The 16,446-nt window shown below is 36.2% G+C and overlaps 1 protein-coding gene across 1 annotated transcript in view; it reads right to left on the bottom strand.

Moving 5' to 3' along the window:
* Positions 1-16,446, bottom strand: part of MYO6 (myosin VI) — a gene marked incomplete at its 5' end in the record, with an annotated part of 90,647 nt that overhangs the window by 53,836 nt on the left and 20,365 nt on the right. The window contains 4 exons of the mRNA XM_079716448.1: positions 1,177-1,357; positions 4,135-4,215; positions 15,101-15,265; positions 15,597-15,694. Of these exons, the coding sequence (XP_079572574.1) occupies positions 1,177-1,357; positions 4,135-4,215; positions 15,101-15,265; positions 15,597-15,694 (525 nt within the window). The remainder of the gene's footprint in view (positions 1-1,176; positions 1,358-4,134; positions 4,216-15,100; positions 15,266-15,596; positions 15,695-16,446) is intronic.

Here is a 16,446-nt window from a genome sequence, read left to right on the forward strand (position 1 = left end):
GGATTATTTCTTCATTATTTTACAAATGAAAAATCCAAGGCTTAGAGAGCTTCCGGGATCTGACACTAAAGCCCATATTATTGACTACTATATTAAATGATGCTTTCGATTGTTTTAAAACTCTTTTAAACAATGTATTTATGCAGGAGTCAACAATCTTTTTCTCTAAAGAGTGAGGTTTTAGGCTTTGCTGGCCATCCAGTCTCTGTCACAACCCCAACTCTGCCACTACGAAAGCTGGCCTAGGCAAGACATAAATAAATGTGTGTGGCTGTGTTCTAACAATACTTTATTTACAAAAACAGGCAGCGAGTCAGATTTGACCATGAGCCACAGCCTGCCAACTCCCGCATTCATGGATCAAACTTAAGATCATATAAAAAGCCTTACTATTTACGTAGAGACTGAAACAATACAGTTGAAAAGTTACTATAGTGCAGGCATTTAAATGATCTGTTCAATCTGCATCAAGTTTAACCTGTTTTCGGGCTTCCCTGGTGGCACAGTGGTTGAGAGTCCGCCTGCCGATGCAGGGGACACGGGTTCGTGCCCCGGTCCGGGAAGATCCCACATGCTGCGGAGCGGCTGGGCCCGCGAGCCCTGGTCGCTGAGCCTGCGCGTCCGGAGCCTGTGCTCCGCAACGGGAGAGGCCACAACAGTGAGAGGCCTGAGTACCGCAAAAAAAAAAAAAAAAAAAAAAAAAAAAAAAAGTTTAACCTGTTTTCATTTCCCAGTAACAATGTATATGGGCTTTCATGTATTCAATTATCCTAATTAACCATTCCAAGTTTAGATCAATGAACCAGAAAAATGTCAAAATACCTTAAAAGATGGTAGAGAGAATTATTATGTTCACTTATTGGAAAAGATTAATATCAGTTGAAAAATTTAACCAAATATGACCCTGGTAGTCAGGATTATTTATCCTTCACAGGACGAGTTTATTCCTCATCAGTATCACTGATTTATTCAAAAAGAGCTCATAATAACTAATAACGCAGCATCCAGCAGTTGCAAGATTCATCACATAATACAGTATATTCTAGAAATGTAGGGTATTAACAAGCCTGCACACAGAGTAAATTTTCATATGACAATTAAATGACAAAACTTCTAATTTTACTCCTTTTTAAAATAAAGCAAAGCAAAAAGACCACAAGAAAAAAAAAAAAAAACCTGAAGTGCTGCCGGCTTCCTCAAAATCAATATTTCCAAGGTGCAGGACACCAGCTACTACCCGGAACAGATCAAGCTTTTCTTCATCATCCAAACCAATCTTTTTCATGGCTGTGCACATTCTAATAAAATCTCCATGGTCATCTAACAAAGGATCTTTCAAGGAACCTGCCTTAAGATACTACAAAACAAGAAGACATCAATTAATTGTGGTTTACATTATTTAAGTATACTAACACAACTACACAACGTCTATTCACTATATAACATGCAAAAATAAAATGTGTCAATCATAAAACTTTAGTGTTCCAAAACATTCAAAAACTGAACGACTGGGCAAAGTGTACCCAGGATTTATGTGTTATTTCTTTCAATGACATGTGAATCTGCAACTATCTCAATAAAAATTTCAGTCAAAAATGGAATGAGATGTTTTCCAATTACAATTTTAACTCTAAAACTAGGATATTATATAAAAATATAAATTGAGTGAAAATGAAGGGAATATCAGTGGTTGAAATGAATCAACATGAAACCATAGGTCAAAAAGAACTGAGGTTTTAAAAAACTGTAATAAAAATTTAAATGACACTTAGCATTACACTCCTTCAGGTTAACTGCCATCAACTGCACCAATATTCAACAGCAGTAACCAGTGGACAGGCTAACAACAATGTTCACGGCCTGGGAATTAATTTTTAAACCTTTCTGTATTAGTATATATGAGGTAAAGTGTATTAGTAAGCATTATGCTTATGCTAAGAATTTATGCAATGACTGAAAACATTTCTGAAAAAATGAAGAGAAAATTTGCTTTCTCTCCTAAAAGAATGTGCATCTAAAGTATTCATTTACTAGAACCTATAACAAACTCAGAAAAAGAAAGAAGAAAAGTCAGCCCTGCAGAAACTAGAAGGAGGGAAAAAAAATTACTGGACACAGAAAGATTGGACTAGCAATTTTCCAGAACTTGAGAATGAATGAGAAGTAAAATTAAACATTAGGTAACAGCATCAGAATTAACTGGTCATTAAAGACGCCCCTAGGAGATGTTTTTTTTTCCTCCAGGTTGCCAACTGCTTCCCAGCTAAATTTGTAATTACCTTTCCACATAAGTCTTTAAAATGTTTAATTATGCATGTGTAAAATTTCTGGAAAATGTCTAGACAAAGAAATTTAATTTTATTCTTAAAGAAAACAATCACATGCAGCCAAATTTAAAACAAAGCACATATCGTGCAGAATTTTTAGTCTTGCAATTGAACCGTTAACTTCATTTAAAAACTGTTTCTAATCAAATGTCAATGAATATATTGCTATCACGGCAGACTAAAAATACTGCATTTTCCTAAAAATAACACACCGCTTAAAGACATGCCAGTGGAACTAGGCAAAGGATTCTAAATAGTCAAAATGATCACCTCATCCTCCTGATAAAGAAGACAATAAAAAGTAATTTAAACATATTAAATCCATTATTCACTTATATATTTTTATATATAAACCCAGTAATATGAGTATGATTCCTAACAAACTATGTTGACTCTAAAATCAGAAAGTGTACATTTTCTTCCTAAGACAGTACAAAGAATGCTACTCTTTGGAGAGTAAAATCCAGTTTTCTTTCCTCTCCACTCAGTTTTTTCCATGGTAAAAGATCAAATTTAGATATGTTTATATTTTTTCCTTTGGGATAGCTGCAGTATCCCACAAGGAAATGTCCCCATTATCTTAGTGGAAATAATACAATTTCTATATTTCAATGATGCCTTATAAAAATATAGGTTATCATAACAAAGGAAGATACCATAATAAATATTAATGTCACTTCTTAAAGTTCCAACCATGGATGTAATATAAAGTTTACAGACATCTGTGTCTAAAATGATAAATAAAATGTCAACTTAAAAATTAACTGCAGACTCATCTGCTTAGAATTCAAATTAATGGGAATTTTTAGTTGCTTTCTGTTCTTTTCTATGAATACATTAAAGATATAATTCACCTCACCATTTTGAAGGTAGTCAAAAACATCTGACTCACAAATGCAGGGGAATTAAAAACTGAGTATAATAAAACCTTGTTCACTTAAATATAAATCTTTTAATAAAATAAAGACAATATGAACTATTCCCTATAATTAATCCTGACTTAGTATTTCATAATTTAAGCTCCCTGAGTAGATACAACTTAATCCCACTTACTACTTAAACAATGCATATTAAAATTTATAAAAGTTGCAGTAGATTTTTAGATTAAGGACAATGTTTTTAAAATAATACTTAATGGTATAATTATATCTACTTACTCTTAGAAATACAATGATTTAGTAAGACCTATACATAAAACTTTTCATAATATATTACAGAAACATGATGTTTTAACAATGATTTAGTAAGACCTATACATAAAACTTTTCATAATATATTACAGAAACATGATGTTTAACAATGATTTAGTAAGACCTATACATAAAACTTTTCATAATATATTACAGAAACATGATATTTTAAAGAGAAATATTAAATAATACATAAGCATTAGTTCATAAGAATGCTCACTCTACTTATTGTCTACATCAAAGCTTACTTCAGCCTTGACACACAATAAATTATAAAGGACATATTTTATACTTAATCACAAATGGGTAATATGAAAGTAAGTTTCAAAAACGTCAGCAAAGGATGATTCTTAGGCAATCTGATGCCCTCATGCAGGGAAAATAACAAGAGGAGAGCAGTGCACTGAGGTCCCACCAAGAAGACCCAGAACCTGTGGCTTCTGCAGATACCAAAAGAGGTGTTCTCGGCGAGAGGTGTGGATGAATATTTAGGTTTTTTAAGCATAAGCCTAAAAGTAAGAGATCTTCCTTGGTTTCCAAAATAAAAAATAGAATACATCTTTCAGCACAGTTTTTTTGTATTGAAGATTATAATTTTTTTTAAAAGGCTACTTTACCTCAGGACTTCTTCGGTTCTGCAAAATGTGTTTGTCAGTTTCTCTGTTAGCAAAGTATCTAGTGCAGCCTCGGTTTAAATACTATGACAAAGAAATTTAAAATATAATTAACAAATATGAACCACAGGAAAATAATACAAAGGAAAACACAACTTATCAAATAGTGCTAACTCTAAAGAATTTCTAAACATAACCTGAGTATCATTTAATATCTCAATTAAAATCAATACTTCTATATATCATAAACATTTCATTCCTACTAATCACAGCAGGGATGGTGAAAATCCTAACCTGAAAATAGATTAAATTACATGATTAACATAAAAACCAATACCATAAAGCTTTCCTATTTTTCAAAGGTAGCAATTTTTAAAAAATATGTATCTCCAGTTTATTTATTCATTTTTAACATCTTTATTGGAGTATAATTGCTTTACAGTGTTGTGTCAGTTTCTGCTGTGTAACTAAGTGAATCAGCTATATGCATATGTGTATCTCCATATCCCCTCCCTCTTGTGTCTCCCTCCCATCCTCCCTATCCCACCTCTCTAAGTGGTCACAAAGCACCGAGCTGATCTCCCTGTGCTATGCAGCTGCTTCTCACTAGCTATTTTACATTTGGTAGTGTATATATGTCCATGCTACTCTCTCACTTCCTCCCAGTTAACTCTTCCTCCTCTCGTGTCCTCAAGTCCATTCTCTATGTCTGCGTCTTTATTCTTGTCCTGCCCCTAGGTTCATCAGAACCATTTTTTTTTTTTAGATTCCATATATATGTGTTACCATACGGTATTTGTTTTTCTCTTTCTGACTTACTTCACTCTGTATGACAGACTCTAGGTCCATCCACCTCACTACAAATAACTCAATTTTGTTTCTTTTTATGGCTGAGTAATATTACATTGTATATATGTGTCACATCTTCTTTATCCATTCATCTGTCGATGGACACTTAGCTTGCTTCCATGTACTGGCTCTTGTAAATATTGATACAATGAACATTGTGGTACATGACTCTTTTTGAATTGTGGTTTTATCAGGGTATATGCCCAGTAGTCGGATTGCTGGGTCATATGGTAGTTCTATTTTTAGTTTTTTAAGGAACCTCCATACTGTTCGCCATAGTGGCTGTATCAACTTACATTCCCACTAACAGTGCAAAGCGTTCTCTTTTCTCCACACCCTCGCCAGGATTTATTGTTTGTAGATTTTTTGATGATGGCCATTCTGACTGGTGTGAGGTGATACTTCATTGTAGTTTTGATTTGCATTTCTCTAATGATTAGTGATGTTGAGCATCCTTTCCTGTGTTTGTTGGCAATCTGTAGTATCTTCTTTGGAGAAATGTCTATTTGGGTCTTCTACCCATTTTTGGATTGGGTTGTTTTTTTGATATTGAGCTGCATGAGCTGCTTGTATATTTTGGAGATTAATCCTTTGTCAGTTGCTTCATTTGCAAATATTTTCTCCCATTCTGAGGATTGTCTTTTCATCTTTTTATGGTTTCCTTTGCTGTGCAAAAGCTTTTAAGTTTCATTAGGTCCCATTTGTTTATTTTTGTTTCTACTTCCATTTCTCTAGGAGGTGGGTCAAAAAGGATCTTGCTGTGATTTATGTCATAGAGCATTCTGCCTATGTTTTCCTCTAAGAGTTTTATAGTGTCTGGTCTTACATTTAGGTCTTTAATCCATTTGGAGTTTATTTTTGTGTATGGTGTTAGGAAGTGTTCTAATTTCATTCTTTTACATGTAGCTGTCCAGTTTTCCCAGCACCACTTACTGAAGAGGCTGGCTTTTCTCCACTGTATATTCTTACCTCCTTTATCAAAAATAAGGTGACCACATGTGCATGGGTTTATCTCTGGGCTTTCAATCCTGTTCCATTGATCTATATTTCTGTTTTTGTGCCAGTACCATACTGTCTTCATTACTGTAGCTTTGTAGTATAATCTGAAGTCCGGGAGCCTGATTCCTCCAGCTCCATTTTTCCTTCTCAAGATTGCTTTGGCTATTCGGGGTCTTTTGTGATTCCAAACAAATTGTGCAATTTTTTGTTCTAGTTCTGTGAAAAATGCCATTGGTAGTTTGATGGGGATTGCAGTGAATCTGTAGATTGCTTTGGGTAGTATAGTCATTTTCACAATGTTGATTCTTCCAATCCAAGAACATGGTATATCTCTCCCTCTGTTTGTATCATCTTTAATTTCTTTCAGCAGTGTCTTATAGTTTTCTGCATACAGGTCTTTTGTCTCCCTAGGTAGGTTTATTCCTAGGTATTTTATTCTTTTTGTTGCAATGGTAAATGGGAGTGTTTCCTTAATTTCTCTTTCAGATATTTCATCATTAGTGTACAGGAAAGCAAGATATTTCTGTGCATTAACTTTTTATTCTGCTACATTACCAAATTCATTGATTAGCTCTAGTAGTTTTTTGGTAGCATCTTTAGGATTCTCTATATATAGTATCATGTCATCTGCAAATAGTGACAGTTTTACTTCTTCTTTTCTGATTTGGATTCCTTTTTATTTCTTTTTCTTCTCTGATTGCCGTGGCTAAAGCCTCCAAAACTATGTTGAATAATGGTGGTGAGAGTAGGCAACCTTGTCTTGTTCCTGGTCTTAGAGGAAATGGTTACAGTTTTTCACCATTGAGAATGATGTTGACTTTGGGTCATGTATGGCCTTTATTATGTTGAGTTAGGTTCCCTCTATGCCTACCTTCTGGAGAGTTTTTATCATACATGGGTGTTGAATTTTGTCAAAAGCTTTTTCTGCATCTATTGAGATGATCATATGGTTTTCATTTTTCGATTTGTTAATATGGTGTATCACACTGATTGATTTGCATATATATATATATTTTTTTTAAATGGGTAAGGAGAGCTCTATTCCATCTTGTAATTGTTCCCTAGGGTGTATTTTACAAAACTGGGTGATTTTTAGTATGCTCCTAGGAAGAGAAAGAAGTTTTTTGTTTGTTTGTTTGTTTCTTTAGAAGATGTTGGGGGTAGGAGTTTATTAATTAATTAATTAATTAATTTTTGCTGTGTTGGGTCTTCGTTTCTGTGCGAGGGCTTTCTCTAGTTGTGGCAAGCAGGGGCCACTCTTCATTGCAGTGCGCGGGCCTCTCACTATCGCGGCCTCTCCTGTTGTGGAGCACAGGCTCCAGATGCGCAGGCTCAGTAGTTGTGGCTCACAGGCCCAGTTGCTCTGCAGCATGTGGGATCCTCCCAGACCAGGGCTCGAACCCGTGTCCCCTGCACTAGCAGGCAGATTCTCAACCACTGTGCCACCAGGGAAGCCCGATTTGCATATATTGAAGAATCCTTGCATTCCTGGAATAAACCCCACTTTATCATGGTGTATGATCCTTTTAATGTGCTGTTGGATTCTGTTGGCTAGTATTCTGTTGAGGATTTTTGCATCTAAGTTCATCAGAGATTCTGGCCTGTAGCTTCCTTTTTTTGTGACATCTTTGTCTGGTTTTGGTATCAGGGTGATGGTGGCCTCATAGAATGAGTTTGGGAGTGTTCCTCCCTCTGCTATATTTTGGAAGAGTTTGAGAAGGATAGGTGTTAGCTCTTCTCTAAATGTTTGACAGAATTCACCTTTGCAGCCATCTGGTCCTGGACTTTTGTTTGTTAGCAGGTTTTTAATCACAGTCTCAATTTCAGTGCTTGTGATTGGTCTGTTTATATTTTCTATTTCTTCCTGTTTCAGTCTCAGAAGGTTGTACCTTTCTAGCATTTGTCCATTTCTTCCAGGTTGTCCATTTTATTGGCATATAGTTGCTTGTAGTAATCTCTCATGATCCTTTGTATTTCTGCAGTGTCAGTTGTTACTTCTCCTTTTTCATTTCTAATTCTGTTGATTTGAGTCTTCTCCCTTTTTTTCTTCATGAGTCTGGCTAATTGTTTATCAATTTTATCTTCTCAAAGAAGCAGCTTTTAGTTTTACTGATCTTTGCTACTGTTTCCTTCATTTCTTTTTCATTTATTTCTGATCTGATCTTTATGATTTCTTTCCTTCTGCTAACTTTGGGGTTTTTTTGTTCTTCTTGCTCTAATTGCTTTAGGTGTAAGGTTAGGTGTTTGAGATTTTTCTGTTTCTTGAGGTAGGATTGTATTGCTATAAACTTCCCTCTTAGAACTGCTTTTGCTACATCCCACAGGTTTGGGGTCGTGTTTTCATTGTCATTTGTTTCTAGGTATTTTTTTATTTCCTCTTTGATTTCTTCAGTGATCACTTCGTTATTAAGTAGTATATTGTTTAGCCTCCCTGTGTTTGTATTTTTTACAGATCTTTTCCTGTAATTGATATCTAGTCTCATAGTGTTGTGGTAGGAAAAGGTACTTGATACGATTTCAGTATTCTTAAATTTACCAAGGCTTGATTTGTGACCAAAGATATGGTCTATCCTGGAGAATGTTCCATGAACACTTGAGAAGAAAGTGTATTCTGTTGTTTTTGGATGGAATGTCCTATAAATAACAATTAAGTCCATTTTGTTTAATGTGTCATTTAAATCTTGTGTTTCCTTATTAATTTTCATTTTGGATGATCTGACCATTGGTGAAAGTGGGGTGTTAAAGCCCCTACTATGATTGTGTTACTTTTGATTTCCCCTTTTATGTGTTAGCATTTGCCTTATGTATTGAGGTGTTCCTACGTTGGGTGCATAAATATTTATAATTGTTATTTCTTCTTCTTGGATTGATCCCTTGATCATTTCAGTGTCCTTCCTTGTCTCTTGTAACATTCTTTACTTTAAAGTCTATTTTGTCTGATATGACTATTGCTACTCCAGCTTTCTTGTGATTTCCATTTGCATGGAATATCTTTTTCCAACCCCTCACTTTCAGTCTGTATGTGTCCCTAGGTCTGAAGTGGGTCTTGTAGACAGCATATGTACGGGTCTTGTTTTTGTATCCATTCAGCCAGTCTATGTCTTCTGGTTGGAGCATTTAATCCATTTATATTTAAGGTAATTATTGATATGTATTTTCCTACTACTGTTTTCTTAATAGTTTCGGGTTTGTTTTTTTGTTTGTTTGTTTTACAGGATAATAAAATTTTAATGAAAATTTCCACAAGAAATTTTTTGACAGAATGTGAAGTTTTATTATTTGTCTTTATTATTTTGCCCTGAATGTATACATGATGTTTCTGAATCAGAGCAGATTTCTTTTTATTTACCTTATAGCTAATAACAAGTGTGTTGTGCCCTTGTGTCTCAGTTCTTACACTTACACCAACATAATGAGAGCCAGGTCAAATATCCTACAAATACAAAGTCTGTCTTGTAGACAAGGGATATAGAAAATGAATTTTCTGTACTTACATACAGAAAAAATAAGAAGTCAACTCTCTGTACTCATCATAATCTTTTTGAAAATTTCTACTCTAATATGTTGGAATTTAAATAATCCTCTCCAGGGAAAATATAAGACCATTGCCTAAAGCTTTACAATCCAAAGATGACTTATTTTTTCTTCAAGTGTGAAAAGGTACCTCTGTAGTTAGGTAAATCTCTATAGAGTTTTCAATATCTATACAGTTGTAAATTAACTTCCATGGCTGGGTTTGTTTTTACAGGTCTTTTCCTTCTCTTTTGTTTCCTGCCTAGAGAAGTTCCTTTAGCATTTTTTGTAAAGCTGGTTTGGTGGTGTTGAATTCTCTTAACTTTTGCTTACCTGTAAAGGTTTTAATTTCTTCATCGAATCTGAATAATGAGCTCCTTGTCAGGTAGAGTAATCTTGGTTGTAGGTTCTTCCCTTTCATCACTTCTAATATATCCTGCCACTCCCTTCTAGCTTGCAGAGTTTCTACTGAAAGATCAGGTGTTAACCTTATGGGGATTCCCTTGTATGTTATTTGTTGCTTTTCACTTGCTGCTTTTAATATTTTTTCTTTATATTTAATTTTTGATAGTTTGATTAATATGTGTCTTGGTGTGTTTCTCCTTGTATTTATCCTGTATGGGACTCTCTGTGCTTCCTGGACTTGATTGACTGTTTCGTTTCCCATGTTAGGCAAGTTTTTGACTATAATCTCTTCAAATATTTTCTCAGACCCTTTGTTTTTCTCTTCTTCTTCTGGGATCCCTATAATTCAAATGTTGGTGTGTTTAATGTTGTCCCAGAGGTCTCTGAGACTGTCCTCAATGCTTTTGATTCTTTTTTCTTTATTCTGCTCCCTGGCTGTTATTTCCACCATTTTATCTTCCAGCTCACTTATCCATTCTTCTGCCTCAGCTACTCTGTTATTGGTTCCTTCTAGAGTATTTTTAATTTCAGTAATTGTGTTGTTCATACCTGTTTGTTTGGTCTTTAGTTCTTCTAGATCCTTGTTAAATGTTTTCTGTATTTTCTCCATTCTATTTCCGAAATTTTGGATCATCTTTACTATCATTACTCTGAATTCATTTTCAGGTAGGTTGCCTATTTCATCTTCATTTATTTGGTCTTGTAGGTTTTTACTTTGCTCCTTCATCTGTAACATATGTTTCTGGTGTTTCACTTTTTTTTGTGTGTGTGTGGTACACAGGCCTCTCACTGTTGTGGCCTCTCCCATTGCGGAGCACAGGCTTGGGACTCGCAGGCTCAGCGGCCATGGCTCACGGGCCTAGCCGCTCTGTGGCACATGGGATCCTCCCGGACTGGGGCACGAACCCGTGTCCCCTGCATCAGCAGGCTGACTCTCAACCACTGCGCCACCAGGGAAGCCCCCTCACTTTTTTTTTGATGGGTGGTGCTGTATTCTTGTCTTACTGGTTGTATGGCCTGAGACATCCAGCACTGGAGTTTGCAGGCAGTTGGATACAGCTGGGTCTTGATGCTGAGATGAGGACCTCCAGGAGGCCACATTCCGACTGATATTCCCTGGCGTCTGAGGTTCTCTGTTAATTCAGCGGTTTCAACTCGGAGTTCCCACCCCAGGAGCTCAGGCCCAACCTGTGGCCTGGGGACCATGATCCTGCAAGCATGTGGCAGGCGAAGTCATGGTCCTCCAAAGACACGGACATCCAAATCCCTGGAACTGCTTGGCTGGGGCACGGTGATGGGGACCTGGAGTCACCGGAGGGGCAGGGTGGTGGCCTGAGGCACACAGGGCGGCTTGGTGTCCTTGGGGTCAGAACTGGGCCATGTACGCCGCCCACGCCGCCCAGGGCACCAGGGACTCTGCCTAGGCTTGACAGGCGTCTGCACCCCGGATTCATGTCCGAGCCCCAGATTTACGTCAGTGACCCCGGTTTTACGTCTGAGGCCCCTAATTTACACCTCAAAGGTAGCAATTTTAAATCTTCTCAGGGTTAAATCTTGTTGAAAATACAGTTCATAAGATATGAACTAAATATGTAAAAAGTCTCAAATAAGGACCCACACTGTGGTTTAATGTTTTGAGTACTATTTCAAATCTGAATAATTAACAAATAATATTCTTGAGTTTCTTAATTTTTGATTTTTACAATCAGTCCTTCAAAACATGCCTTTCATACGGACTGACAGTTAACACTAACTGTACATAAATTACAACACTTGCTTTATGAACCTTCACAGGTATTCAAATAACCATTTCAGCTTTTATCTCAATGATTTACTTTTCTGCCCAGAAGCCTTTAAAGGCTAAGTGCTTTGAAAACACAGAATAAGAGAAGCAGCTGAGAAGAAAATAATATACTGGTCTTGAAGAGAATCTTTTACCCCCACTTAAGGGGTGGGGGTCGTTCAGGAAGGACATGCACAGGGAACAGGATGAGAAAATATTTTAAACATCTCAGCTTTTCTTAAATCAGGTCACTAGGATTCCACTGTCCCCTGGCATCAATGCCAAGGTTAAATATATCGATAACATATTATATACCAAGAAAAAATTTACAGTAAATTTTGAATGATTTAGGGATAAATTAATACTTTAGATGATCAATGCATTTATCTCCCCCCATTACAGTGAAATATTAAAATACAGTTAAAACCAGAAAAGAATATGCAATGAATTTTTCTTTGTAGCCTAGAATCTTGGAGGAAAGAATAAAATAGAAGGGAGAGGGAATAATACTGATAAGCATTTTCAATTGACTATTTCAAAACAGAGCTCTTTTATTTAGTAGGATAATAGTAGCTTAACTATATAGAGCCAAAACAAATGTTTTCTTTGCTAGCAAGAGTTTTATCCACCCACCCCAACTGTTTTATCAAATACTTGGCATTTGGACAGCTGGACTTAATATTAAAACCTAAGAAAAATACTTGTTTCTTCTAACTTTTCTGTAACTAGAAAGCTATAAATATTCTTGTCACCCATTCTCATTCTATCCAAGCTTTATTTATATTCAAGGATTCTTGCATGACTATAACTAATGTTTCCATGGAACATGTGCAAAAATATTTCAAATTTTTGAATAATGCAAGCATTTTAAACTTTTTATTTTCTAAAGTACATGTGGAGTTGATATGGGTGTTTTCAAACAGATGTATCTCTACAATTCTTTACATACTAAGTTGGATAGAATAGTGACCAAAAAAACGTGGGGGAAAGCGTTCACCCTGCTGTAGAGTTTCTCCTTTGTCTTTACAACTTTACCCCTGAGTTATAACTGGAGGCCTAAACTAAACCCGAGAAAAACCTGTTGAAATGACCAACACACTTTTAAGTCACTCTAAGGCAGAATCATTTGGGGGAAGGAATACAGAGGTGTGTGTACACCTGCCTGAGAGGAATATCCAAGATGGCAGGTGTTTTTGGGTGAAAGGTAATGCTGTTCCACGAGTTTCCTCTTACCACCTAAAGGACTCTCCCAGTTCATGCCACAGACACAAGAAACTCTCTGACCTGATAAAGCATTACAGTGGCTGCCCCCCTTAGGATGGCTGTCCTTGTGCCAGGAAAGACTGTACATTCTGAGACACAGAAACTATGTTCTCAAGCCCCCAGGTAGAAAGAAATGCTATATTAAGACAAGAATAGTCACATCACTTTATCATTAACTCAGTGCTGACAAAGCCACATCATCATTATTAAATTTTATATGATTCATATTAATTTATATTCCTTTTCTAAAAATCATTGTAGAGAAATGCCTCTTCCACTGTCATGAAGATAATGTGGGCAACTAACTTCAAATTCCAATTAACTTGGTGAGTTCTAGAGAAGGTTAAACATTTCAGAATTATATAAATAGATGCAGTTATAAAGCATTTTAAAACAACAGAGTTTTTAAATTTCCAAATATACATTAAAAGAAATTGATTGACGTAATTAAGAAGAAGCCGGTTGCAAACACACACACACACACTCACACACAGAACAATAATTAAGTATAAATGCGTGTCACGATTCTCAAATGGAGGACTTCTGGCCAAAGAGGACTATGAGAATCGCCTCGAGAACTTCACACAAACGGCATTTCCTACCCGCACCCCGTGATTCCCATATCCCACACAGGGACACTACTTTCTAGCTGAGAATCTGTCATTACGCTAGCCATCCCCCAGTCACCACTTCCTGAAACTCAATACTGACTTGTGATCCTTGGCACTCCTGATCTCCTTGTACTTCTCTCACAACTCCACTTGTGTTTTCTTTCTGGGCAACTCTTCATTGCCCATCCTCTTCAACTCCAGAGTCTGGATCCTGGCACATGCTTTTCTACATTATGCAATCTCTCTGGACAACCTCAACTACTCACTGTCATAGTTCTAACTACCACCAGGGTACTGACATCTCCCAAACCTGTCCCTGCAGCACCGACCGGATCTTAGTCCACCCAAGAGTCTTCCAAACGGCTCCACTCAGATGACCCACAGGCTCCAAAACTGGACTCAACCTACACGCTATCAATCTTCCATCTGGCCCCAACATGGTATTTACAGCCACCCAGTTACCCTAATCGTGTTTTGGAAAATCATTCCAGACTCCCCCTTCTCCTTACCTAATTCAGTCTCCAAGTCCTGTCAATTTTACCTCCTCCTATTTCACACATCCCCTCCTCAGTAACCCTGCCATCGCTAAAACAAATTCAGGCACTGAGTAACTGCTACATCACCTAAAGCCACAGGTTCCCAACCCATTCACCCACGGCTGCAATTTCTATCCATCCCCTGCCCTACCCTCTTAAAGCTATCTTCCATATTAAACCCAGAGGTAAGTACAGACCTGATAGCCAACTTTCTACTTAATGCCCTTCGATCAGCTCCTTACTCACCACAGAAGTAAGACCAAACTCTCTAGCCTCACCTCCCACCCCTTCCTGTCCTACCATTTAAGCTATTTCCTGCCTTTCTTTGTTCATCTTTTTGCATCTACCAGGAATACCTCTGCATGTTTCTCCCTCTAGTTATAGTTAACACTTGAAAATCCTTCAGGATTCTGACCAAGCATCAACTGTTCCAGTAAAGTTTTTCCAAAATCACTAGCACCCTATGCATCTCTCTCACTTATCATTTGACATATCAGTCAGACTGTGTGTGTGTGTGTGTGTGTGTGTGTGTGTGTGTGTGTGTTTCCCACCAATCACCAATTTAAGTTACTCAGAAGCAGGAACTGTGTCTCATTTATCTTTTTAACTCTGGCACAATGCCTGGTACCCAATGGGTAAGGAATAAATATTTGTTGAACTGAATTAAGTAGGGGTCCTTTATTAATTCAGTGGTCAAACTTTTTTTTACAAATAAGTCAAAGGTAACACTAAAGCTAGCATTACAGAACTACTATAAACTTCTTATTGAGTTTAAGGGGTTTAGCATCTATCCTTTTACCTATCCCATTATGTACCTCCTCCTGTAGTGTTATAAACTCAGCAGTAAATCTCAATACAGATCTACTTAGTACGAAAGTCATTCTATCATATTACACTGAATTTAATGTAAGTTATATGCAACTAGACATCAAATCCACTGAAATAAGTTTTAGAATAGAAGGCAACTCAATTTGCAAAAATTGTATGAAATTTCTTTTCATCCAACCTACCCGAAAATTATCTGGGGAGCTCAAATGAAGTGTTTCCCTAGTATCTTCAGAAGCACCGGCACACAACCTATAAAAGATATGATAATTCCTTTCCTCTTTGCCTTGAACACAGATCCTAGATTTCTCTAGAAGATAATGTGAAACAAATCCTCCAACAACTGAACTCTAAAAAACAAAACAGAGAAATTACGTTTTTGCATTTCAAGTCTTAAAGTATAACCTATCAATGTTAAATTATCTTTTCTAATAATCAGTTGTCTATCAAAGAGGTTGTAATTTATGAAATAAAGGGGAAAAAACAGATAACTAAATGTAAGTTTATAGTATTTATAGAGATCACAGTGAACGTATATATTATCCTAACTGTTTAAAAGTAAAAGAGGAAAATTTAAATATATTTGCCATGAGTTCAAGTGCAGCACCAATATTCTATCAAGACCCTGTATTTCCAAAAACACTCCCCAAATATATTACCCCGAAACTCACTCTCACTTACCTTTTCATTGAAATGTATTTCTACAAATTTCCCAAATCGACTGCTATTATTGTTGCGAACAGTCTTTGCATTTCCAAAGGCTTCTAAGAGTGGGTTAGCTATTGAAAAAGAAATGAAAATACGCCATCAGAAAGTTAGCATGAAAGAAAATTACAAAGCAATATGCATAGTATGTTTCATTTATTAATAAACATAAATAACTAGAAAAATATTCTCAGAAACATTAACATGAATGAATTCACTTGTAATGTCAAATCCCACAAATATTTATTGACTCCCACTATGTTCGGGCCTTATTAAAGTGCAAGAGATGGAAAAGTTACTCAAAATTTATTAAAAAAAAAAAAAGTAAGTGTTATGAGAAAGACTAAATTTTCAAAAGTCACTAGGTTACAAAATTTATAACTCAACCTTAAAAATTACTCCCTAAAAATTTTATGGTTTTCACATCAGCCCTACAAGAGCAGTGATGATAGTAAAGAAAACAGCAAGCTTTCTGTGATGAAATACAGGGAAGAAGTTCTTAGTTGACTTACATTTAAAAATATATATTAATAAAACCTCCAGATTTAACATTTTTACATGCACATCCAACAAAATCTAACAAATGAGTGTTTACAGAATTACCTACAAAAGCTTCTCAGAACAATAGTTCTTGAAATCCCAATGAACAAATGTAAAATTTTAACTGTCTTCATTTTATAATTTCACACATTCTTTCTTTCTTTCTCTCTCTCTCTCTCTCTCTCTCTCTACCTGACTGGAAAAGAGCTCCTAGAGTCTATTCTGGTACTCACCAGTCTTAACTATAAGCATACCAGATTAGTGTCAATCTTACTCACATATTCCT

Source organism: Hyperoodon ampullatus, assembly GCF_949752795.1.
Source record: "Hyperoodon ampullatus genome assembly, chromosome: 12".
NCBI lineage: Eukaryota > Metazoa > Chordata > Mammalia > Artiodactyla > Ziphiidae > Hyperoodon > Hyperoodon ampullatus.